This window comes from Pelodiscus sinensis, chromosome 6 (genome assembly GCF_049634645.1).
Source record: "Pelodiscus sinensis isolate JC-2024 chromosome 6, ASM4963464v1, whole genome shotgun sequence".
Lineage (NCBI taxonomy): Eukaryota > Metazoa > Chordata > Testudines > Trionychidae > Pelodiscus > Pelodiscus sinensis.
In genome coordinates, this window is record NC_134716.1 from 39,842,621 (window position 1) to 39,869,439 (window position 26,819).

The following is a 26,819-nucleotide window of genomic DNA, read 5'->3' on the forward strand; positions in this document are numbered from 1 at the left end:
TCCACATTTATCTTCATGCCTTAGCCTGATCCACCCACTCCCTTGCTCCTCCACTGCCCCAGTAAATACAGTAAGCTGCCCTCCTTCCAAGAATCTGATCCTAGAACAGAAATATGGCTAAGTGAGAGACACAAATAAATAACAGAGAATCAGAAGATGGCCATTTTAGTCTAAGTTTCAAGGGCATGAGTGGGGTACTAGCCTTGGAGGCCCCAATAGCCAACTCCTGTCCCTAGAAACTGGGGTTGGTTCCTATTGCTCTCCTTCACCCATGTGGAGGACGGAGGATTGGAAAATCCTGTGAACAGGACCCTCATAGAACATAAAGGAAATTAATAGCAGAATTTTAGAAATAAATAAATAAGGGTACATACTCATGGGTTCTCCATCACATGTTGACCCATTTCACCATGAAGATCTGACATCCAGGATGTGATAACTTTGCAAGATTTGGGGAAGTTAATTTAGTAGTAGTAGTAGTCGTACTACATTTGTCATTTTGTAGTAGTAGCACTACATTGTCTTGTGGTAGCACTTAGTGGCCTGTCAGGGGCCCTTAGAACAGCAAGGCGCTACATAAACATATAGAAATTTACTGTCCCTGCTCAAAGAATATTTCTTTCCAAGCCAAAAGGTTCCAAGTGGGATTGAAGGTCTCTTTGTGAATGACCTAAATCTTTCAATGCTGAATGAGAAGATACAAGGAAGTCTTGGTCTCAGCACTGCAGCAGTTTTGGCCCACTTATGTAGAATGTTGTCAAATCCCTTTGTTTACCTAGGGATCCAAGCAGCAAATAAAGGAATTGGATGCTCTATATGGTCAGAGACTGTATTTTCTTAATGAAAGTTTTTACAACTCTAATTTCAGCTTACTTTTCCTCATTTTGATTTTCTACTGTTTATTGCGCTTGATTTTAACACCTGATTACTGAACTCTAGCCTTCTTCCATCTTCTCACCGTCCTGGGCACGCTTTAAAAATCTCTACATGTATTGATCGGGAATGGTTCTGTGGACTCTCAATAATGTTACCCTCAGCACCAGCATGATTCTGCTGACACACCTTGTGACAAATTAAATGTTACAGTTTGCAGTATAGGAATGTAAAAAAGGCTGGACACTTTCCCAATGGTTTTAAGGTTGGCTCCGTTATTAATACAAAAAACCTGAACAGGATAAACAGCAATTGCTCATATTTTACCAATGTTAAATATTTTAAACACCAAATATTTCTACTAACTACTGTGAAAGTCTCCAGCATCTTTCAGCCATGCTAATTCTGTGAAGCCTTACCTTTTGACAATGAGTCAAATCCTGCTCAACCTTGTGCTGTCACGTAAAGTCTAACAGTGGCAGGCCACAGAGGAACACACAGAGGAAGTTGGGGATTGATCTATGGATAGACATCAGCTATCCTGCAGCTACAATGAATCAATTGCCTTAACCCCTGATGGTTTATTCCAGGCCAGAACACTGTAAAAGGGAGGAGCGTTCCCTTGTAAACTGCATTTAAGTAACCTGGTCTAAGACCAACTACTTAGGCTTTGTACAGGAGATGAGTGTTTGAAGCTACTGTATGTGTCTCTTACTGTTTAACTAATCTGTAATTTATATGATAGCTGATAACATTTTTAACCAAAGAAGTTGGCTATTTGCATATCTCATAACTAGGTGAAATAACCACAGAGAACAGAGAACATCACTATATGAGTTCATATTTATTGATACAAATATCACAGACATAAATCAATCCATCTGCTTCTAGTAGATTTCAAACCAATGAGAAAATAGTGAGAAATCTGTGTTCTTACCACACTGAGCCCAGTTATATTGAGTGCAGTTAGTTTTTTCAGACACGTCACTATCTTTGCCAAGCAGAGATCGGTAACTTTAGGGACTCGGCCAATATTCAGCGTCTGCAGATTTGGACACTTAATAGCCACGGAACTCAGGCAGCTGGTAGTAAGAGCGTGACAGCCAAATATTTCTAGTTTACTGAGGCTGGGGAAAGGCAAATGAAATTACAAAAAGTTAGCCCAATATCAACAGTGAAACACAAACAAAACCCACAGCTTTGCATTAACTTGCTTATAAGATGTTTCAGTTTTATTTCTCCTAAATTTAGTGGCCCTGATTCTGATCCTGTGTAAATATTGAATAATGCCTTTGAAGTCATTTGAATTTGACCTGCGTAAAAGTGAGATCTGAATCACATCCATTTATATTTGATAACTTTAAGAAGCAACACAGAATGATCATCACATAATTTGTAAATGAATACAATCAGCGATAATATGCTAAAAAACAAACAACAGTATTGTTCATTTCCCCTACAAAAATTTGCAACAGATTGAAATAATTCAGATAATCATATATTACCCTAAAATAACCGATTTTCAAAATGTAAACAATAGCATTTACTCTGACCTTTCTAGATCCATCTGAGCACATAGCATCCATTTAACAAAGTAGTATAATACATAGGCATAACACAGGTGATCAGGACCCTCTAGTGGCTGATCTCAGCAAGGATAAGAACCTGCTAATTAGCAACAGATAATTCAGAGAGATCCCTACTATACCAAGCATCATTAAATGCAAGTGCCTTTCATTTTCCTACTGTTGATGATGGCATGCAGTAAATAAAAAAGGAAACTGCAGCCCTCGGATACTTCAACCAATGACATAGGGATGGGGAACCTAAGGCCCAGGAGCCGGATGGCATCCCCGGCTTGCTTGGATCCCAGCTTTGGGGATCCCATGCTGCACTCCAGTCCTTCCTCCTGGCCCCCGCCGCCCCACTGCAGGGCTGGAGCACACAAAATCTACTAGCCTGCTTCTCAGTTGGGGGGGAATACATAAATCCTGCAGAGACTAAGCAGGAAATGAAAAGTTTGAAATGGAATGTTTTAGAAAAGGCTAATTATTGGGAAGATGCAATTACATGAGACATATTCCGCTCTTTGAAAGTAGTGAAACAATATTTCCTACAGCAGTGAATTTCTGAAGGTTCACATTCAGATTTATCTATAATCAGTAATACATGGATTAATTTTCATCCTTATACCGTAATGCAAGTACCAACATTCAAGGTAAACGTCTTTTAAAAAAGGATGAAGGCAACACATTTTAATTATCTTAAGAAAACAAACTCTTCTTTTGTGGTATTAAATATAAGAAATTAGTGCATTTAAAAATGCAATAGGAAGGATTTTTCATTTGAAGAATAACCTATTCTCTCCCCCCTCTCCAGAGCACATTATTTAAGTGCAAAGCAGCAAAACACTAAAGTCCAGTATCAAATAAATCACGACAAATTAAACAAGCAATTCCCAGAATACTATCTTCATTCATATGTGGAGCTCCTGACATGAAGTGCAATGAACATTCGGTCCTATCTAATAAAAAGAAATGAACAACAGAAGAGCCTCTTTCATCAGAATGCTTTGTCCATGGTAGCTACCATAGGACAGAAAATCAATGTTGCCGTTAATAGAACAGAGATGAGTTTAATCACTAAGAACACAAATATATGTGGAATGAGATCATTCCAAACAGTTGGAGAAAACATACAGTATGCAGCAATGTTTTCTTATTCCAAAGGTGGGGAAGAATCCCATTCACTATATTCCACATTTTTTTCTCCTTGACAAGCTGAAATGTACTCCATGTACTTAAAAAAATATTAAAAGATTACACTTTATCTTTTTTTTAATAGCATAGTTCTCTTGAGTCTCTCATTCATAGAGATGTTCCTTTCTGACCAAGCAATGAAGCTTGCACTGCCCTGGTTGACTCTTCTGTGGAAAGTAATTTGGGGACAGATCTTTGAGGCAATGTAAAGAGAGTGGAAATCTTCCATAAGCCCCTTCTGCTGCCACACCATTCATGGGAGACTTTGTCTACACTTTGAGTTTTTCTGCAAGAGGAAATGCAAATGAAGTGCAGATTAGCATTTTCTCGCACTTCATTTGCATACTCTCTTTCGTTCTGTTTCTGCGCTAGGGGTTTTTGCACAAAAACAGTCAGTGTGGCCGTGGCCGTTTTGCACAAAAACCCCTCTTTCCAGAAGATCCTTATGACTATCCAGGCATGGCGCGAAATGGCCATGGCCACACTGCCTGTTTTTGTGCAAAAACCCCTAGTGCAAAAACTGAACGAAAGAGTATGCAAATGAAGCACGAGAAAATGCTAATCTGCGCTTCATTAACATTGCTTCTTATGGAAAAACTCATAGTGTAGCCATAGCTGGAGAGTCCCCAACACGTGTAGAACTCGCTCATACGCCACTCATGCGGCCCCAACATAAAAGGCACATAAAGGCATGCTGCGGGCCAGGACAGGGAATGGCCAGAACATAAAAAAAATTCTTCTTCAGCTACCTACTACTAGTACTGGGTCATTTGGAGGCCATATCAAGTGCCACAAAATAAAAGATCCTTCCAGCTATTCTAAACTGAATGAGAATTGGGACTGGGGCCACGAATCAGTGACTTGTAATCAAGTCTCCAATAGATCCCTGCTCTGTTGCACCTAGGTGAAGCTAGATGCAATAAAGAATCTGTCCTCATATAGTTTCTTATGTATTTGATATTCATTGTTTTCTCTTGGAATCATTGAACTGAAGCCACAAACCAGTGTTTGCAACAATACAATTCAGAACCATGGAAGTCACATTGTTGTCCCAGTCCTCAGATTATAGTGTCACGAATCATTTAGAGAGCAGGTGGAAGTTGTTTAGAAAAGAAAAAAAAAGATATTACATAATTAGCCTTGTGTGCCATTGTGTGTGTGAGAAGTGGGATGAGTTGAGCAAGAATTTTTTTAAAAAAATATGTGGTGGGGTAATGTATAACTGGTAATATATTAATGATTATGTACAAAAATCTGTGTCAAATAATTTTTTATTTAGTAAAGTCAAACAGTCAAAAGTTAGAAGATGCTAGTATTTAGGCTGTCTGGGAGATCTTAATTTAGCCCCTTTGAGTATATGCATTATGGTGAAGCCCTTAATTATAACATTATATGCTATTTCTTCCACGAGAGTTCTGCTCTTGTAGGCTATGTCTAGACTGCAAGCCTCTTTCGAAAAAGAGTGTCTAGACTGCAAGCGGAACTTTCGAAAAAGCAAGCCGCTTTTTCGAAAGAGCACCCAGGCAGTCTGGATGCTCTCTTTCGAAAAACCCCTGTTTGCATTCAAGAACACCTTTTTTCGAAAGAGCACTTTGAAAAAAGGCGTTCTTCCTTGTGAAATTAGGTTTACCGCCGTCGAAAGAAAAGCCGCGTTCTTTCGATTTAATTTCAAAAGAACGCGGCTGCAGTCTAGACGCAGGTGAAGTTTTTTCGAAAAAAGGCTACTTTTTTCGAAAAAAACCCTGAGTCTGGACACAGCCGTAGAGAAGTTCAAAGTGCAGGAAGGATGGCTCTCGGGGAATAAGGGAGCTATTTAAGGCCAGGTCAGCACTAGGGGACAAAGTCTAACTAAGATCACATCTTTAGCTACATAAATAATGCAGCTGGAGTCTATGTATCTTCTTTCAAATTTCCACAGTGTCCCCACTGCAGGAGGTTGATGAGAGAAGCTCTTCCATCGATTTCTCTTACTTCTCGCAACCCGGTGGAATAGCGGAGTAAACAGGGGCATGATGAGTGGTTGACTTAGCAGGTCCTTACTAGACCCGCTAAATCAAACCTGGCAAGATCAATCTCTGCAGTGTTTATCTCCTGTTAAGTAGAGACAAGGCCTAACATCCATGAGGCGTACAGATAGTTTGGAATAGGAAGCCTAGTCCAAACTATCTAGTTCGTGTCGCGTGTAGCCGCGGGCACAGAGTACGCACTAGCGGACATTTAAAAATGGCGGCACCCGGCAACATGCAAATGAAACCTGGGAAATTCAAATCCCGGGCTTCATTTGCAAGTTCATATGACTACATTAACCACCCTAGTTCGAACTAGGGTGGTAGTGTAGACATACCCTTAGAGCGCCTGACTTGCTTAGGATTCCTTCTCCTGTAGTCCTTCTCCTTCTTCCTTCTTTTTTTTTCCACTTTATCGTTTGTTCCTACTTTCATTTTCATTCAGCATCTTTCCCTCTTTCTAGTATTTCTGAGGCTTTATACTACATTATTTAATTTTTTTCCCCTGACGTGAGTTATTTTGGGGGAAGGAAGATTATTGAATATGTTGTATTCTTTCCCTGCCTCTTATCCTAACCATGTGGTTTCATCTAGCTCAGCACCATCCAAAAAAATTCCCCCTCCTCTCTCTGTATGGCTACGTCTAGACTGCAGGCTTTTTTTGGAAGAAGATTTTCTGGAACAGATCTTCCAAAAAAACTTCTTTCGAAAGAGAGCATCCACACAGCAAAAGTGCATTGAAAATCATAGAATCATAGAATAATAGGACTGGAAGGGACCTCAAGAGGTCATCGAGTCCAGCCCCCCGCCCTCAAGGCAGGACCAAGCTCCACCTACACCATCCCTGACAGATGTCTATCTAACCTGTTCTTAAATATCTCCAGAGAGGGAGATTCCACCACCTCCCTTGGCAATTTATTCCAATATTTGACCACCCTGACAGTTAGGAATTTTTTCCTAATGTCCAATCTAAACCTCCCCTGCTGCACTTTAAGCCCATTACTCCTTGTCCTGTCCTCAGAAACCAAGAGGAACAAATTTTCTCCTTCCTCCTTGTGACACCCTTTTAGATATTTGAAAACCGCTATCATGTCCCCCCTTAATCTTCTTTTTTCCAAATTAACAAGCCCAGTTCATGAAGCCTGGCTTCATAGGTCATGTTCTTTAGACCTTTAATCATTCTTGTCGCTCTTCTCTGTACCCTTTCCGATTTCTCCACATCTTTCTTGAAATGTGGCGCCCAGAACTGGACACAGTACTCCAGCTGAGGCCTAACTAGTGCAGAGTAGAGCGGCAGAATGACTTCACGAGTTTTGCTTACAACACACCTGTTGATACAACCTAGAATCATATTTGCTTTTTTGGCAACAGCATCACACTGTTGACTCATATTCAACTTGTGGTCCACAATGACCCTTAGATCCCTTTCTGCCATGCTCCTTCCTAGACAGTCGCTTCCCATCTTGTATGTATGGAACTGATTGTTCCTTCCTAAGTGGAGCACTTTGCATTTCTCTTTATTAAACCTCATCCTGTTTACCTCTGACCATTTCTCTAACTTGCTAAGGTCATTTTGAATTATGTCCCTGCTTTTTCAAAAGATCTGCTTTTTCAAAAGATAGCCTCCACATTGAATGGACGCTATCTCGCATTTAAGTTGTGATTACTATAGACAGAGTGGCCACTAGGGCACTTGTGCTTTTTCCTGGAGGCCTCTTCTTTTGAAAAAAACACCCCTCTTCTCCACACATCCCTGTTTTCGAAAGAGCTCTTTCGGAAAAAGGCTTCTTCCTTATAGAAAGAGGTTTACCGTTGTCGGAAAAACCCCTGCATTCTTTTGACTTTCTGTCGAAAAAATGCAATTCCAGTGTGGACATAAGTGTAGGTTTTCCAGGGCTGTGTCCAGACTCAGGGGTTTTTTCGGGAAAAGTAGCCTTTTCCCGAAAAAACTTCCCCTGCGTCCAGACTCAAGCCGCGTTCTTTCGAAATTATTTCGAAAGAACGCGGCTTTTCTTTCTATGGCGGTAAACCTCGTTTCATGAGGAAGAACGCCTTCTTTCGAAAGTTCCTCTTTCGAAAGAAGGCGTTCTTCAATGTAAATAGGGCTTCCTCGAAAGAGAGCATCCAGACTCGCTGGGTGCTCTCTTTCGAAAAAACGGATTGCTCTTTCAAAAGATCCGCCTGCAGTCTAGACGCGATCTTTTGAAAGAGGCTCTTTCGAAAGATGCTTTCGAAAGAGCCTCTTTCGAAAGAAGCCTGCAGTCTAGACATAGCCCAGAAAAACTCTGCAGTGTAGACATACCATATGTTATACAACCTATTCCATCAATTCTAAATGTCCAGAGACTGATATGTATCAGTATGATCACACCCTAAATTAAAATACAAATGTGTGAGGTTTGGACGAGATGGGGTTAATACTGGGAGAAAGATTTATTCCATGTTCTTTTTGAAAGTGGTGGAGCAGCAGAGAGTGAGAGTAAGAGGGATTGTAAAGAAACTTTAATTACAGGATATAGATCCTGGCTGGTTTATAACTAAACATTTTGTTGCCCTAGCAACCACCTGTTCTCAGTGTCTAAGATAGACAGCCTTATGTACAGGAACTGCACCCAGAATGCTATAGACAAATACTCAGTGAGATAACTCCAGCTATCACTGTAAAGTCCAGTTTGTCCTGTGAAATCAATGGGATCTACAGATGCTTGGTAACTCTGAAAACCAGATCACTGTCTGTAAGTGCCTAACCATGGATTTAGGGTACAAAATTTTAGGCACTCAAGGTCAAAAATTTTCACCAAGGATCCTCTTAAAACTATTACTAAAGATATTGTTATTGACAAGCCTGAAAGAGACTATTATTGGGATTGTATATATACTCTCATTAGCGTTATCTGCAACTAGCATCTCTGCCAACAATAGGGTTTAATTGCTTTTGAAACTATATAAAAAGTGTCCCTTGGTAACTGTATTACACCTATTTTAAAAAAAAAGAAATTCTACACATAATGATCTCACTTGTTCTCTCAGAAATAGCCAGCAGATCCAGAACCTCACTGACGTATATCAGCATAGTTCCACTGGCTTCAATCCACACAAGCTAATGATGTAGTCCATTGTGTGCAATTCCCACTGACTGCTCAGTGAGACACAACTATTGTGGAAGAGCAGAATTGTGTCCTGTGTTCTAATAGATACTGCTTTAGTCTAATCGACAGCACTGTGTGATACCAAGCAAGAAAGGGCAGATGAAGGTTTAACAATTTATTGTTTAGAAGGATTTTATATGTCATTCTATCAACGCAGCAAGGCAGATTAAAATAACAGACAACATTTAGGCTTCCTGATAACTTTGAGACTCCACAATTTATTCACTGAAGGAAATCAAATAGATATGCAAAGTTTTTTGTGTTTCCTTTATTCTAATGTGTGCTCATATACCTTGCAGAGCATTTTGGAGCTCTCTCCTGTGGCCAGTGTGGCAGATAATCACCACCTTCTTTTGTCCTCAAAGAAAGCACTTTTTGAAAACAGACAAAATGTAGCACAATTCTTGAATAGTGAAAAAAAAGCAGAATTCACTGAAAATAGAAGCAGCATAGCGTTATCTTTCAACCAATAATATTTCTTCAGCATGTCATTTAGGTTCTTACTTAATGAAAAAGCCATACACTATAGTCTGTCATGCCCAGTTAATACTGGCTTCAAACTGCTGTAAACTGATGCAATATGACCATTGCTGGCAACTTGTTAACCTTGCAAAAGTCTCTACTCTCGGAATGCCAATTTACATTAACTTTTAAGAAAACATTCTTTGTGCACTAAAGATCTTGTGCAATAGAAGCTATTTCTAGAATCCTGCAAATCTGTAGATATCTGCTTTATATATGTAGATATTCATGGATCATGTTTGCGGATCAGATGCGGATACAAATTTTGTTTCAGCAAAGTGCTCTAAATAGCTCTTCTCTTCATGTGTTTTTATATAATTTCCTTAAATTTAATGAGATTTACCATGATGCACAGAAAAAAAACCAATATCAGCAGATCTCTGTTAACTGGTTCCTGAATATGTGAAGCTATCTAGACTAACATCGATTTCGTGAGATGGTGTTTTTGCAAGCAAGGTCAATGGTAAAGAACTGCAAAGCTAAACCCATTATTAGCCAAATTGTACATCAATTTTTAGAGCTAAGCTTCACTTTAATGGGACCATACATGTCCTGAAAGTTAAGCAGTACTTCGTTTATTTAACTTCAGAAAACTCTCTTCGTGTATTCATAATAAGTGTGCTCACATACAAAATGAAAACAGTGCTTGTCAATAAGCACTAATTGAAAGCCAAACACAGAAAAGATGAGATATTATGAGATGCTTGGAGGAAGGATCAGTTTTGACTTCATATATTATAATGAAGCTGATCTTCTCCCCGGTTCCCAAAGGACACACTGCCACTGAAGTTATATTCTTCCATCACGGGCAAAATTCACAAAATCAGATCTTCAGTCTACCCTGGGCTACACCTCCCAGGGGATTGTCCTCTTCACTCCTCAGTCCTTCCTTCTTCAGGGTTTCTTGGAGGAATCATCAATGCTCTGTTCATTTAGTAGCGCCACCCAGAGAGTCTCCGCAGGACACTTCCCTCGTGCTGTCCTGCTCTCAATATTCGGTCCTTCTCACCTATCTCCCTATTCCATGGGAGAAGGCATTGGCATTCCATGTCTGCATGTGCTCACTTTGTCACATTCCTGATGGACTCTCAGGCCTGACTCACCCTGGTTTTCCACCTCTAGGACCAGGTACCATCTTCTAAACTTAACTGGGGTCAACTCACCAGGTGCAGGTGTCCCTGTTCCTTCTTTATGGAATATTCATAAAATAACCTATTCACTACTTGTGAGTGGCGAGTAGTCCTGTGGCACCTTATAGACTAACTGAAGTAGAGTCCACAGGACTCCTTGCCGCTTTTGCAGATTCAGACTAACATGGCTACCCCTCTGATACTTGACTACTTGTGAGTGTGACTAAATATCTAAGTCTTCAGGCAGGACTTAAATGAAGAGAAGATGGTGCCTTGGGGTGAACCAGGTTCTGTGGAGAAATGTTAAAATGATGTGAGTTTGAGATTTACCTTCAGATGAGAGAATGAACTCTAAAGACAGGAGGCTGTAGATAAGTGTATTCCATGATCTCATATGTTGTTAAATGGAAGAAAGAAGACTGGAAAAACCCCTGATTTAGAGACTGCTGGCTGTAATCTCCAAAACTATTCCACAACTGTTCCAGCACATAGGTATCATTATTGGGTGAATGAAGGGAGCTTCTTCTCTATCTCCAGTGAGTCTTAGGGTTAAGACTAGGTTGATCATCTGGTTTTGCTTTATCCATGTATCCTATTGCACATTGTTTTTTTCTTTTTAATATCCATAAATATCAGAGTAAATTAATCTATCCTGATTTATGTTGTCTGTTGGCTGCTTTCTTTTCTGGTAAAGAGGAGATGTTTTTGGAAGATGCCCATGACAATCACTCTTCCTAAAGATTTTCAACTCCATCTGAATTCTTTGAGTTAATTTTTTTTAAATATAGGTACTTAGCACTAGGCTTCTAAGTTCACATTTTAGAGTCCTAAATACTGTAAGATACCTGACTTTCCGGGGCATAAATTCTCATTAATTTCAATGAGACTGCACTTAATATTTCTGAAACTCAGGTTAATATTTCAGGTGCCTCAACATGCCCAGAATTAGGCAGCTATATGTGAAAAGTTGAGCCTTTATTCCCATGGCTTCTCTTCTGCTGGTGAGGCTGCCTCTATTCTGTAAATGACAAAAAGCTTAGTTGTGCCCTTTTCCTATGCAGCTGAACTGTGGAGTAAGGCTTCTTCCTCACACCGCATGCATGCACAGGACTCTCCCAAGTTGCCCCTTCAAGCGTGAGGGGATTGTAGAGGCTGTGACCCAAAATTCCTTGCGAACAAGTAGGCAGCAAGTAGAGGAGCTATGGCTCTATCCCCACATTTTGGTCCCTGTTGCATGAGGGAGCAAGTATGCTGCACCTCAGAAAGGAATGAAGTAAATTACTTCCTACTTGCAGATGCACGGGAGGAGTCTAGGGGACCACTGAATCACTATTTCTTCATGGCATTTCTCAGGGGCTACGTCTAGACTACAAGCCTCATTTGAAAGAGAGCGTCTAGACTGCAATAATTTATTTCGAAAAAGCGAGCCACTTTTTCGAAAGAAAGCACCCAACCAGTCTGGATGCTCTCTTTCGAAAAAGCCCTGTTTGCATTCAAGAACGCCTTTTTTCGAAAGAGCACTTTAGAAAAAAGGCATTATTCCTCGTAAAATGAGATTTACCACGGTCAAAAAAAACACCGCGTTCTTTCAATTTAATTTCGAAAGAACGCATCGGAAGTCTAGATGCAGGGGACATTTTTTCGAAAAAAGGCCACTTTTTTCGAAAAAACCTTGTAGTCTAGACACTCCCTGGGATACAGTGGTGCTGCACAATGCTCCAAATTTAGGACTGGAAGTTCAACCTAGCCCTTCACCAGGTGATGCTTACTGGTTATGGGTAACCAGTGGGGGCTGGAGTAGCCCCCGCCTGATGTGGGCAGAGGGCTATTCCAGCCTGGAGGATTATTCTGTGGACTGGGGGTGCTCTAGCCTGGCTAGAGCAGCCCTTGCCTGCTGTAGGCTGGGCCTGGCTGCTCCAGCCCTTGCTCATGGTGGACCTGGCCTGGCTGCTGCAGCCCATCTGGGCTGGAGGAGCCCTCTTGCTTGCCCCCTTTAACCAGTTAAACGTAACATTTAACCAGTTAACTTAGGGGTTGGCAAAGGGTCCTTTGCAGGCTGGATCTGGTCCGCCAGGCGGGTGGATCTAGCCTGTGGCTGCCCTGCCATTCCTCCGCCTCCAGGCCAATCGGGGCCTAGGGGCGGGAGGAGCATTTGAAGTCTCTTGCTACCTGTTCCCACCCTGAAAGCATCACGTGCCCCTTGCAGGGCAGGGGCAGGAAGTGAAAGACTTTGTGCATTCCTCCCACCCCCAGACCCCAATTGGCCTTAGTGTGGGGAGAACGTGAAGTCTCCTCCTGCCCTACAAGGGGTGTACAGTACTTTCACTATGAGTGCTGTGCGCCCCTTGCAGGGAGGGGGCAGGGAGTGAGAGACTTTGTGCACTCCTCCTGCCCCAAGGCCCTGAACAGCTGGCAGTTCTTTCTAGGCATGGGGAGGGTAGAAGGCAAACACTTCACATGCTTCCCCACCTCCAGGCCAACCAGGGTCTGTGGGATGGGGAGCAGGAAGTATCCTGACCCTGACCCTTCTGCTAGAGGCCCCAACCCTTGCGCGGCAGCCTGGGGCCACTTCAAAAATTAGTGAAGTGCCTCCTCCCCTCGTCTAACATTATTGCCCACCCCTGGGTTAACTAGTTAACAGAATTTTGCATCTCTAACTTCTTTATGAAAATTCAGAGTCTAACGAGCTAAGGCACAGTCTTAGGTCCTGGATACAGCTGCTTTGCAAAAAGCAATCCATCAGATTTTTCAGCCACTGTTGCTGCTAAGGTGACATATCTTAAAGCAGCACTGAAACTGCTCTAAGTTATGCCAGGGGCATTTGTGTGCCCAGAAAATCTAGGGGAGAAGCAAGCGAACACTCTTCCATTCTGTAAACTTGCCACCGTTGAGGAATGAGCCCTTCGACTTTACAGAAAAAAAAAATCAGAATCCATACCTGAGTTGTGAGTTTGTGTGCATTCTGATTAGTTAAACCAAGTTTCTGTCTAAAAACCAGTTCCAATACAATTCAGCAGAAACCTACATAAACATCTCTGCTGATTTCATTTACTATGTTTTCATTTCTTTCCTGAGCAAAACATCAAAGGAATTAGAACTACCCACAGATTCTAAACAAAACCACAGATCTCAGTTAATGGGTTTATCCATCGTCTGAGTCATACTTGTTAACAATAACAAATAGAATGTCAGAAACACAATAAAACTAGATTGTCATGATTTATGATTACATGTATTTAAATAAAGTCCTGTGAAAAGCGAGCAACACTATCTCAAAGTACCTCTTTGTCTAGGTAAGGGGGGAAAAATCACAATTCATACCACTGATCTTTTTTATTTACTACTTCATTATTACAAGCCAAAAATTGATTTTATCATTAATGGCACATGCCTTATTATACCTTATTGTTGAAATAGGTAATGTAAAAATAATTTATTTTCATTGGCTGCAATGGTTCCCAACAGATTTATAATCTGTTTCTAACCTTTATTTTTAATTACAAATGTTTAGCCAAGATTCTGTAGTCAGAAGTTATTTACAGAATTATCCCATTGCCCCTCACTCCTTCACAAAATAATGGGCTCCCTCCTCCATACTTCATGTTCATTCCCGTGATTATTTAAAGCTTACTATGAAATCTCTTATTTCATGGAATTTGCTCTACTGCTATCAAAGGGCTTGAGCGTGACAGCCAATACATAGTCTCACATAACAAAACTTCATTAGCTTTGAGTTAAGGTTGTTAGACCGTGTATCAACCAACACAAATTCTGTAAAGAATAGAAAGAAGGAATTCATTCTTTCAATCTTTCTTCCATGCTCCATTCATAAGCTCCCCTTCTCAACCCTAGTTACCTCTCTCACACCTTGAAAATTTCCACCCTCTTCCTGAAAAAAAACAAAACAAAATAAAATAAGATGTCTTAAGTCTTAATTCTGAGACTAAGATTATCGGTTACAAGTTCAAGTATTTTTACATATGTTGTGATTGGGTGTATGTTGGTGCCTCATGTTCGGGTGGTTTGAATAGGCCATGTAAATATAGTCAGAATTAAAGCTGCATGTTGGTTTTTACAGGATGGGCATAGCAGGAAGTGCTAGGAAGATAGGTGAGCCACCATAGTGAAAGGATAGAAGATGAACAACCATTCATAAATCTGACCAATGTCAGATGATAAGGGCCATTCTCTTTACTACCACTCCTGTATGTTGTACCTTTATTAAAGTAGGTTGCCAGAGGAGAAACAACTGTTAGCAATTAATAACTACCTCCCTCCCCCCAAAAATAGAACAGCCAACCCCAAATGCTAATATCTTTGTGCAGGATCATTGTGTGAATATGAATTACCTTTTTCCATGCTTTGCAACCAAGGCATTTATAGCATTATCTGTCAGCTGGCATCCATTAGCAGAAAGGCCCCGGAGGCTGAAATGTAAAATGACAGTTATTTCTCTATATTTAAAAAAATCACCCCTAGTTTAATAACGCCATCAGCTTCAAAAAAGTTACATGGCAGTTGCAGCTGTCCTGCCACCTTCTTGCCACTTAAGAGTCTTACTGTCACCATATCTTCCCCCAGGGAAGCAATCAGGAACTTTTTAGAACCAGGCAGAGCTCTGTTCTGTTACAGATACATTGCCTGTATCAGTGGCACAAGTTTGTGCTGCTATGAAGGAACTCTAACTCCACCAAGGTTGTGGCTTGACCTGGGAACCAGGGAGCCAGAGCTAAAACCCACTCCTAACCTCCTCCCCCCCTCATCCCCCCACCACTTCAATTCCTCCACACTAAGCAGAGCTTTGGCACATGCCCAATGACTACAACTGATCTTTCACATTACTTAATAAGCAGATCTACAGGAGGAATGTCTACCTAATGCTGTAAGACAAGCAGGTGTAGAAGTGGGGAGGTTTTAAGTCTTTTACCTTAAAGAAGCTTCTGCTAGAGCAATGACCCCTAAATCAGTAGCCCCTGTCCAGCTTATATCCACAGATGTCAGCTGCCTGCAAAAGTTGCTTGCATGAAGAAGTATTGTGTCCCCTCGCAAGCTAGGACCATTGCAGCTTGTTATGTTTAATTCCTGGGTGTAGAAAGAGCAAAATAAATGCAGTGCAGAATGCTAAATAATGATTACAGTTTACCTTCCAAACTACAAATTACATAGAGTGTTTCTCTTCTTCCACTGTTATTTTTCAATGCATCGCCTCATTATCATATATTTTCCACATACACACACATTTGCAAACAAAACTATGGACTTTTGCAGGCGCAAACGGACACACACAACATACTATTGGTATGTGTTTAAGGTCCATATTGGTAGCTCAGGGTTCACCTCAGATAAAAAAAATTAACTGACCTTGGCTGGCTTTCACTTTACTAACTTCATTATGAGTTGAGAACATTCAGCATGTAACAGCAGATGTTCAGAGTTGAGAACATTCAGCATGTAACAGCAGATGTTCACCACTTCACAGGGTTGGTCTCTTTAGCAGGGATAAAGTTAGAATAAGCTATGCAACTACGCCTACATCAATTGTGTAGCTGAAGTTGAAATAGCTTATTTCGGCTTTGGTGCTATCTACACAGCAGGAAGTCAAAGGAAGAACACTCTTTCTTTGACTTCCCTTACTCCTTGTAAAATAAGGGTTAGCATGAGTTGGAGTAAGAAGTCCTCCAGCTCGACATTATTTCAAAATAAAGGCTTGTAGTGTAGACACACCCTTTGTTATTTCAGAATAACGTCAGTTATTCCAAAATAACGCTGCAGTGTAGATGTACCCTTAGGCTGTGTCCAGACTCAGGGGTTTTTTCAGGAAAAGTAGCCTTTTTCCGAAAAAACTTCCCCTGCGTCCAGACTCAAGCCGCGTTCTTTCGAAATTAAATCGAAAGAACGCGGCTTTTCTTTCGATGGCGGTAAACCTCATTTCACGAGGAAGAACGCCTTCTTTCGAAAGTTCCTCTTTCGAAAGAAGGCGTTCTTCAATGTAAATAGGGCTTCTTCAAAAGAGAGCATCCAGACTCACTGGATGCTTTCTTTCGAAAAAGCAAGCCGCTTTTTCGAAAGTTCAACATGCAGTCTAGACGCTCTCTTTCGAAAGAGGCTCTTTCGAAAGTATCTTTCGAAAGAGCCTCTTTCGAAAGAGGCTTGCAGTCTAGACATAGCCTTAGTGGCCACCTCCAAACCACTCATTTTTTATTGGACTGACTTTTCTCAAACAGTGTCTTAAAGCCAAACTATTCCTTTCAAATTACATACAGAAAAGATTACATTTCTTTCCTTCATTCAGTCTGATTTAACTGAATGATAATGTCACAGACTCACAAGGCATAAGTTTATGGTCTATACAATCTATATACATGATATACTGTCAACCTCAAGCATTCAAACATCAAGAATCAGGCCCCAAAACAACATGATTGGCTTTAAAATCATGAAATTACAAAAATAATAAAGTTGGGATTCTTTTTATGTGCCTTCTGGTTTCTAGTGTTCCCATTTTCAAGATTTTCTCCAAGAGGGCAATAAACTTACTTTATTTAGTTTTTACATGAAAGTTGACATTCTCACAAGAACTGATTGACTCCAGGAACTGAGGTTTTAAGAAAAACACCAAAAATTGCAAGACTGGCAATAAAAATTACAGATTTGGCAACTTCATGACAGACTAATGTACGTCTGCACGTGTCCATATTGGTCAGCAACTCCATTTTCATTGTAAATTCACTGTGTCCTTGTTCTCGACTTTTAATCTCCATAATGGATTGAGAAAATCAGGAGTTTTTAGCATAGACTCAAAGGCTATGTCTACCCTGTAACAATTTTTCAGAGGAGGAAATGCAAATGCTCATTTGCAAATCTTGCGCTCTCATTTGCATATTCTCTTCCTATCCTTTTTGCGGAAGAGGTTTTTGCGATAAAAAGCCCCATGTAGACCAGGCCATTTGTCAGAAAAAACCTGTTTTGCGCAAGATCTCTTATTCCTCAAAAAACGAGGTTTACAGGATCTTGTGCAAAACAAAGTTTTTCCGACAAATGGTCCCATCTACACAGAGCTTTTTATTGCAAAAACCTCTTTGGCAAAAAGGATCGGAAGAGAATATGCAAATGAGAGCGCAAGATTTGCAAATGAGTTTTCCATTTGCATTTCCTCTTCTGAAGAACTACCGCAGTGTAGACGTAGCCTTTGTGTACCACTAGCTGTAGGTTAACAAGGGAGAGCATCAAGAATTATTAATCTATATAATCTTCCAATCAAATGGAAGCACCTTAAACAATAAGCTGGCTGCCACCTAGGGAAACCAGTTTTCCCCAATCTGGAACTTCAGCTGGGCAGTCAACATGCAATATATCACCTGAAAAAAGACATGAAGCTCTTCTGGGAAGTTATCTTACAGAGGAGCATGGAATTTTATAATAATTGTGGTTTTAGCAGAGGCACTTTCTCACTTTCTCGAACAAGGCAACAACACTGGGTAAAGGAGAAGAAAGGAGAATCCTGGGATCCTAAAAAAAGATCCTATACACAAAAGATTCTGAAATTATAGGGACACTGGAAGTAGGGATAGCCATGCATGTGTGTTATTTTCCCATAGATCTGTATATCTCTTATGCTTTTTTTTTTACAATTGTTTGGGAATTGTTTTGTGATCATTCTCTCTCTCTCTTAGTTTAACTCCCAAATACTCTCTGAAGGATGCAACAGTTATCCAAAGTCCATGGTTTCAGTGGAATTCGGAGGAGTATGCAGTTGCTATTGAGAAGGCTTAAGAAAGTAACATTAATTTCAGGAGGACCTGTGCTGGTGGCCTGCCGAATCCATATCTCAGAAAGGAGTGCTACACAGAGGATGTGCATTCCAAGAATGTGTAGAGAAATACAGAGTTTGTGGACTCTACCCCCAACCTAGCCAGCCTAAACACAGGCAAAATCCAACATGTGGGTCTAATATAGCAGTGTGGTGAGCATCCACCAAAATGAGTTCTGCTAAGATTCTAACAGTTGCAACGTATTCTAACCTAACATTTATTTTTCTAAGATAAAGTGCTGCTACATAGTAAGCAAGTCATTTCAGGACATGCTTAAAATTAAATATGTGTTTAAGTACTCTGCCGTACTGAGACCTGGATCCTGCAAGGCTTATATGCATGTGCTGGTCTTTATTGACTTCACATGGAGTGCAAAATCATGTGTTAAATCTTTCTTCACCACCATTACATCTCTGTAATTCTTACCAAGAGATATCAAATATAATAAACTATCTTTTGAGCTGTAATATGTGTAGTTGTGCTGGAGAATAACATGGGTCTGCCTCTATTTTATATAACATAAATCAACAAATATTTCTTAAATTTCCCATTGCAGTTGTTCTCTCCTTCACATTCTGTTCCGTTTGTAATTGATTTCTATGCAGTCAACTTTGAAGTACAGACACAGTTATAACTGAAAAGTAATTCTAAATGCCAACAGCTTCATGACAGAGAATCCATTGATTGAGTGCCACAAGTAGTTCCTTTATAAGGTTTCTGTACAACCTTCTGAAGATAGAAGGAAAATCCACTTCTTGACATGGGACCCAATAGGCATTTAGTTGCCCCTTTTCAACTAGAGTGGCATGTCAAATTTTGGGGCTCCTGGTGATATTCCAGTTGGAAGAAGAAAATGATAATCAAGTATGGGATTTTCTTTAATGCAATTTTGTGTATTTACAAGGAATGTACAAGTTTCTGCTTCTCTGAACACAGGAGAACCAGAAATAATAGAACATTATTTTAGCTTATAGCCACAATCCTCTTTAGTCAATCCCAAACCCCAAATACACTGTCTCCCACTAATCTTTTCCAAGGTCATACACCGTACTCGCAGACAGCTGCTTGACTTTCTGGCTCTGGCTCTCTTGGTTTTTATGTGGGCACTCCAGTTTACATTTTTCACACATACAGAAAAATGTGGACTGGTAGGAGTAGAGAGGACTTGCGGCATGACAGGGGGTGGTGCTACGATGGAGTTCTTTAAAGACTGCATAGGTGGGAAGAAAGTCTGGAATTTTTAGTCTTTTATGTCCACCAGGGTTTGCACCATTTGGTTTGCTGCTTGAGAAGACCCGTTATATTCGGATGCATCTCCCTTTTCTTTTCCTTTTGGGACTCTTGGGTCTTTCTCCTGTCCATTCTTTCCTTCTCCATGCCTCAAGACACTTTGCTCTGATGCAGCACTAGCCTGTAGAATCTCACTGAATACATCTTTCCTAGACATCTTCTTTCTCCTACTCGTCTGAGTTAGGCATTCTGCAGGTGAAGAATGCTACAGATGATAAAAACAATGATGGGCTAGTCTATCATTCCAGTCACTGTGGAAAGGGAAAGACAAGTTTCAAAACTTCCTTTCTTTAGGCCCATTAAAATGTTTAATAAGACATGCTTATTTGTATTTCATCTTTGAAACACCTCTACACAGTACCACCTTCCAGCCCAGCCATAGCATGTATGGCCCACCATGGGTGAAGGGTGGAAGGAATTTCAGTTTCATAAGGCAGTAACATTTTGGTCTCTAGTTCACACACACCCATGGCAATGAATACAGGCACTGTTTTCCACAGGCAGTGCTACTTTTGTCTTATAGCTCACTCCTAAGAGTAACAAAGGCACAGAGAGCGGCTATCATCATTGTGAAGCCACTCAGGCCCATATGCTGTTAGTCTGTTTACTGCAATAGTGCCAGCTGAATTCATCATGGAGTGACATGGGAAAGTGTCCTACGTGGAGGAAGACACAGGGCAGCCACCTCTAGAAACTATTGGAAGAAGACTACAAAGCATTTTCATAGAAGTTTTATTGAGATCCTTCAGGAGAATAAAACATTTATCCCTATGTACATAAACAACTGCTTGGCATGTCCCGTCCCCACCTTACCCAATAAGGGAACCAAAAGCACATACAAACTCTACCTCTGTTTGTTGTGCCTCTGCCTCTTCTCACATGAGTAAAATAATGAGAAGTTAATGCCTCTGTCTTGTTAAGCTGGGGATGTGCTGCAAGTATCTTTGAATTTGAACACTATAAGGAAAATTACATGCACATACTTACCTGAGTTTCATTCCCTATCATTGGCCTGACCCATGTTCAGCTGGTGGAACTGGCTACACTGTGGTAGAATCTCAAATAGAACCTGGCTCATGGCAGGGTTGGTGCCTCCGCCCCCATCCTGCCAATCTCCTCACTACTCAAGATTCTGTCTCAAGCTCTGCCAATACCCATGATGATGTGCAGGGTGTTGGCTGGGTCTCCATCAAGCATGGAAGGCAGTTGTAAAAGCAGCAGGTCTGTGACCCAGCACCAGGTAGTTTTTTGGCTTCCCTGCCCTCGGCTTATGCCTAGTGAAGATCCTTAGTTCTGTGGCACTACTGCTGATCCTTATCACACCCCTTTGCCTGCATTTCCTGTGCAATATTTTCATAGATGTCCATAATCCTTTGGCTGATCTGTAGTTGTATTTGCACAGACTCTTCTCCCCACGGGCCCAGGAGATCCAAAAATTCCTGTCTGGAGCATATCTAGTACATGGAGCTGGCAAGGCTGATTGGCACTTGCACACACAAAAGGAGAATTACTAAATGTTCTTACCCAAGTGGGCAATCAATAAAAGGAATATAAAAAATTCACAGGACTTTTAACACGAGGCAAGACTTCCAGTCTCCATGATTTCAGCACAGTTTAGTTTCCAAATGTGACCAAAGCAGTCACTGTTGCAGGGAATGTGGCATTATGGGACAACTGCAGAAGAATGTTTGGTTTGAGATAGATCATGCAGTGTCTATCCTTGCACTGCATTGACCTCAGCAGATGAGTCATGGCTTCACACTGTTCTAGGAAGTGGTTTTACTACCTTGCTATAACAGAGCCATTATGTTAACCAGCGACAAATCTGAGCATAGACAAACATTCAAGTAGGTCGATGTAAGGCAACCTATGTTTATCTATCTATAAAGTAGTCCAGGCCAAAGGGTACAATCCAGTTCCCCCTGAGGTCCATAGGAGACTTTCCATTCACTTCAGTAGGAGCTGGGTTGGGTTCCTAAATGCAATTACATTAAATAGACAATAAGCAGAACTTTTAGAAAACTAAAATAAAATCCACAGCCTAATTTCACAGAATTTAGATTTTTCAACAAAATGGCAAATTACTTATTATTGCCATTTTCTTATATTTTAAAATAAACTAAACCCAGTAAAATGCAATGCAAGTAAAATGTCCAATATCTTGCTTTAAAAGAATGGACTTGTTTCTGTTCATTAATCTTAAACTTGTGGGAAAGGGCACATAATTAAATAACTATCATACAGAAGGTGAACTGCTACAGAAATTAACTGATTTATTTCCAGCAGTCTCATGAAATGACATAAATGTTATAACACAATGTTTTCATTATGTAACATATGGCAGCAGTCCAGCAATAGTTATGTCTCTGAAGAAGTTTATTCCATATCAGCTGACATTTTATTTACCAGTCATTATTTTTAGATAACAATTTTATTTGTTTATATGTTTGTTTCTGATGGATTTACTTATATTATTGAGATGGTACATGGTACAGTATTTATTTTGGATCTAAATTTGGCGGGTGGAGGTGAGAGTGAGAGAGAGAGAGAGAAACTAACATCTTACAACTAGAGATTATAAAGTTACTTGAAATTTAGTTGTCTGGGTGGTTTAGTTTGTGATAACTATTTGAACTATGAACAGAACATATGTAAGTGCAAAATAATAAGTAATTTTTATTTAGCTATGGTAACATCATATGTTCTGACAAATATATACATTCATTCTTAGTATCTGAGGACTTGATTAATTAGAACGGATCTGAGGCCTTTATAGTGAGTAGTGGTAGAGCTCTGACTTCTCCTCCCTACCAGCCACAGAATCTCCATCCGCCACAACTCCCCATACAATGCAGACCATCATGAGAAGAAAAAGCTTAACCAATCTAATGTAACTTGTCATTGCCAAAGCTGAATCTATCTCATTTGAAATGATTGAGAAAATGTATTCCTTCAGAATTTATAATATTATTGATAAACTTAAGTGAGATGAAAAGTTGTATAGATCACTCTGAAACAATGTTCTGAAGGGCCAAAATTTAAAATCTCAGATGTTTTGACACAAACATATATGCAAAATGTTCATGTGACAAAATATATAAACATTTGCCCATGTAAATACTCATTATTCCCATTGGCACTGGGTCAGGACTGCATCCTGTTTCCATGCGCAAATGCCGCACGTGTACAAGGAAATATGGTACCAGTAAAGTGTACACTTTTGCAGGTTAAGTCAGAGCTTATATTAGAAAGTCTGGCATGGGAGATGGCAAACCATAATAAAAGGAAAAATACATTCTGTGGCGCAAGCAAGTGACAGTTATTGCTTCATAGATTCAAACTGTTAAAAATGAGAGAGTTTCTCACCTTGTGCAGTAACTGAGGTTCTTTGAGATATGTGTCCCTGTGAGTGCACCCCCCCCCCCCCTTCAGGTGTTGGTGTGTCCTGGTACTGCCGATCGGAGACCTTCTGTAGCAGGGCTAGTCAGAACGTTCACATGCAGTTGGTGTCTCACAGGACTCATGAGTCCGTTGAGCATGTGCACATCCCGGCCTCCTCAGTTCCTTCACTACCGTAGAGCTCCTAGGTCAAACTCCAAAGTTGAAGGAAGAAGGGTGGGTAGTGGAGCACCCATCAGGACACATATCTCGAAGGATCTCAGTTACTGCACAAGGTGAGTAACTCTCTTTTCTTCTTCAAGTAATGTTCCTGTGGGTGCTCCACTTTAGGTGATCACCAAGCAGTGCCCCTCATGGCTGAGGGGACTTCGGAGCTGTGTAATTGGTAGCCGTGGATAGTATTGCACAGCCTAATAGGGTGCTGGTTTTTGCCTCTGGCATGAAAGCACAGAGTTTAACAAAGGAATGGTGTGATGCTCATGTGACTGCTTTATATATCGTAGTCAAAAGCACATTGTTTAGGAAAGCTGTTGGGTTGAAGACCACTCAGGTGGAGTGTGTGCGTTTCCTCATCGGCATTGAGACCCTGTGCTTGATACCATGCGCTAATGCAGTCTGATATCCACTTAGGTAATTATCGTTTGGAAATGGTCATACCCTTTGATTGGTCACAGGCGGTTATGAAAAAGCTGGGGGGAGGGCAGAGATTGTGGAAGGGTTTTGTTCTATCCAGGTAAAAGGTGAGCATTTGTCGAACATCAAGGGTGGGTAGAGTGACTTCCTGAGGGCTTTTGTGGGGCTGGCGGTAGAAAGTGGAGCAGCGCATAGGTTCATTAAGGTATACTGGGGAGAGCACCTTTGGAAGGAATTTAAGATGTGGTTGCACAGTGATTTTTCCTTGGAGAATATGGTGTAAGGAGGTTGAGCCACTAATGCTGCCATTTCACCAACATGTCTGGCTGAAGCAATAGCTACTAGGAAGGCTACCTTCACAGACATGAGGAGAAGAAAACAGATGGCTAGAGCTTTGAATGGGTCCTCAAAGGACTATGTTTGCATCTCATATGGATGTTACGGGTTACTCTTCGGAGTAGAGGTTTCAGAGTCCTGTGAGGAAGCATTCACTGATGGGATGGATGAAGAGAAAGAGTCCGTCTGCTTTGTGGTGAAAGGAGTTGAACACTGCTTGAGCTAAAGGGTAGTCCCTGCTCTTTAAGACTGATGCGACAGTCTAGGTCTTTGGGGTATGGGGCAATGTAGGGTGTGAGACTCCTGACTATGTGTCATGCATTGAATTGAGCAAGGCGAGCAAGGTGGTTGCCTTGGGCTCCATGCCTTCAGAGCCCTACACTGCCTGGCACCCACCTGCCCAGGCACTTGGTCACCTCCTTGGGCCCTCCATACTCTTTGGCTAGGCCTGATCATTTCTATTTATATTAGTAATACCTACCAGAACGTGCATTGGTGAACGCATTAAAACAATTATATGGATTGCTATGCAGAGGTGAACACATTATTACTACTAAAATAATACACAAACTGTGCAAAACACTGCCCAGTAATGCATTAGGTGTCCCAAAACGTGGTTCTCGGCTCCACCACTCCCCTTATTTTTTTCAAGAATGAGCTTTCTAATCTATGTTAAAACAAATCATCATAAAAATTAAAGCCCTGCTCAACAGTTAGGCACATGCTTAACTTCAAGCACACTGTTTATTAAGTTCAACAGAACAGCAGAGACTTCCTGATAGTCAAAGCAGCTGGGATAGTTTCCCATAGCAGCTGGGATATTTTATTCTAAAAATAGATGATTTTACTATGGGGAGAGGAGCACTGAAATCTTTCAGCTGTGTCAACTGTAGCACTGGTGTAGTGCAACAGATAACATTTGTCACACTCAATGATAATCAAAGCTACCTTTCAGCTGTGATGGCCAGACAGAGTCAAGGGCTTTGAGACCTTCTTTGGAAAACGTCCATAACTTTTGACCTTTTGTTACCACTAAGGGGTACATGGACGTAGTGGTAAACTCTGCAAGTTAAACACCGAATTAAATGGAAACCTAGGAGAAAGCAGTAGGTAAGCAACATTCCTGAAACAACATAAAAACAGGCTGTTGAATTCTCACTAAGAGTCTTAAATCCTCCAATGAGGAATGCTCACCCACTAAAATTAGACTAAATAATAATAATAATAATAATAATAATAAAGCCTGCAGAGTAAATGGCATTTACAAAGGTTGCTTGTGGTTGTGATGTAGCATCCACCCCATACCGGTAGAAAAGAGCTTTAAAGCGGCGCAGGGGAGGCTGCTCAAGGAGCAGCCAATCCAAGAGAGATTATGAGGAGCAGCTAGTCAGGGCCTAGCAGGCCCAGATAAAAAATGAACTACAGGGCCAGAGGTGGTCAGCTGCTGCAAGGCTCTCTAGATAGAGCAGTGGGTTGCTAGAAGGCTGCAGGAGGGTAGCACTTCAGAGATGACAGTTACTAGCAGGGACTGGGGGTACTAGAGAGTGCTTCTGGCTGGCTACTGGGTCTTGCAGGCTCGAGGTCCTGAAAAGAAGGTGCAAAAGATGCTGGGGAAGTGGCTTGGTGAATTTGAAGCAGCACAGTGAGAAATTAAGGTGAGGCAAAGGGATACTGTTAGCTTCAAGATCTCTGGGCCAGAAGCCAGAGTAGTGTGTGGTCTTGGTCCCTGACACTCACAATATAGGAAAGGTCTAGACTCTAGAACTCAACTGAGATATCTCACTCTTGCCCCCTGGAAGGAGGAAAGTATGGATAGTGACAGGGTCAGAGGACTTAGTCAAGAAGAAGATGCCGTGGTACCAGGACAGAGGCAGGTTTGCAGGCAATGAGGGCAGGTGAGGCAATATCAGGATGGCACACCAGTTAACAGAGCAAATCCCTGTGAGGAGCCAGCAGGAGCACCGCAGTCATGAGTGAACCCCATGTCAGTGATGCCACAGGCTGAACCTCTCTAATCCAGAACTCTTTGGCCTGTAAACATCCATCATCAGGAATCTTTTTAGGTAGCTGGATGTGCACTTTTCATGGGCATGGCCAACTTTGCTGTGGTCCCATAAAGTTTGTTTACAGCCACTAGTCCTAGCTCTCAGTCTTCTGTACTGTTATTTAGCACTACTTTACACCTAACGCTATGTCTATACTGCACGTCTCTTGCGCAAAAGCTATGAAAATGGAGCGCAGATTCGCATTTTGCTGTGCTTCATTTGCATAATTAATTAGGAGCTGCTTTTGCGCAAAAAGGAGCTGTATAGATGATTCCTTTTTGTGCAAAAAAACCCTCTTGCGCAAGAGCCGTTCTTCCTCATTTTGTCAGGAAGAACGACTCTTGCGCAAGAGGGGTTTTTTGCACAAAAGAAGCCATCTACACAGCTCCTTTTTGCACAAAAGCCTCTTGCACAAAAACAGCCCCTAATTAATTACGCAAATGAAGCGTGGCAATATGTTAATACATGCTTCATTTGCATAGGCTTTTGCACAAGAGAGGTACAGTGCAGACATAGCCTAAATGCTCTCCAACAGCTCAGTGAGCAGTGAAAATGTTGGTAATGCTGCTAGACAATATTGAAGTTCTGTGATCCAGGAAATTCTCTGTTTTGGAACCGGTCAGGTCCCGAGGGTGCCTGACTAGAGAGATTCAACCTGTACTATGTTCAAAATGTTTCTCTGTTATATTAAAAAACATAGCAAGCACATACAACTCCTGCATACACAATGCAAACCAACTTCCATGACAGTTAGGTGTTATTTTCATATACAATAAGGCCCTTCACAATGCTCCGGTCCCCTTTACAATGCCAAGTAGTGAATGAGAATCAAGTCCTTATGTTTTTTTAATTCATACTTCCATTGT

At 41.1% G+C, this 26,819-nt stretch overlaps 1 protein-coding gene across 1 annotated transcript in view; it reads right to left on the reverse strand.

The window, feature by feature from the left end:
* Positions 1 to 26,819, reverse strand: part of LOC106732012 (uncharacterized) — a 104,790-nt gene that overhangs the window by 18,074 nt on the left and 59,897 nt on the right. The window contains exons 9-11 of the mRNA XM_075931757.1: positions 15,367 to 15,521; positions 14,789 to 14,866; positions 1,811 to 2,000 (exon numbers count right to left, since the gene is read on the reverse strand). Of these exons, the coding sequence (XP_075787872.1) occupies positions 1,811 to 2,000; positions 14,789 to 14,866; positions 15,367 to 15,521 (423 nt within the window). The remainder of the gene's footprint in view (positions 1 to 1,810; positions 2,001 to 14,788; positions 14,867 to 15,366; positions 15,522 to 26,819) is intronic.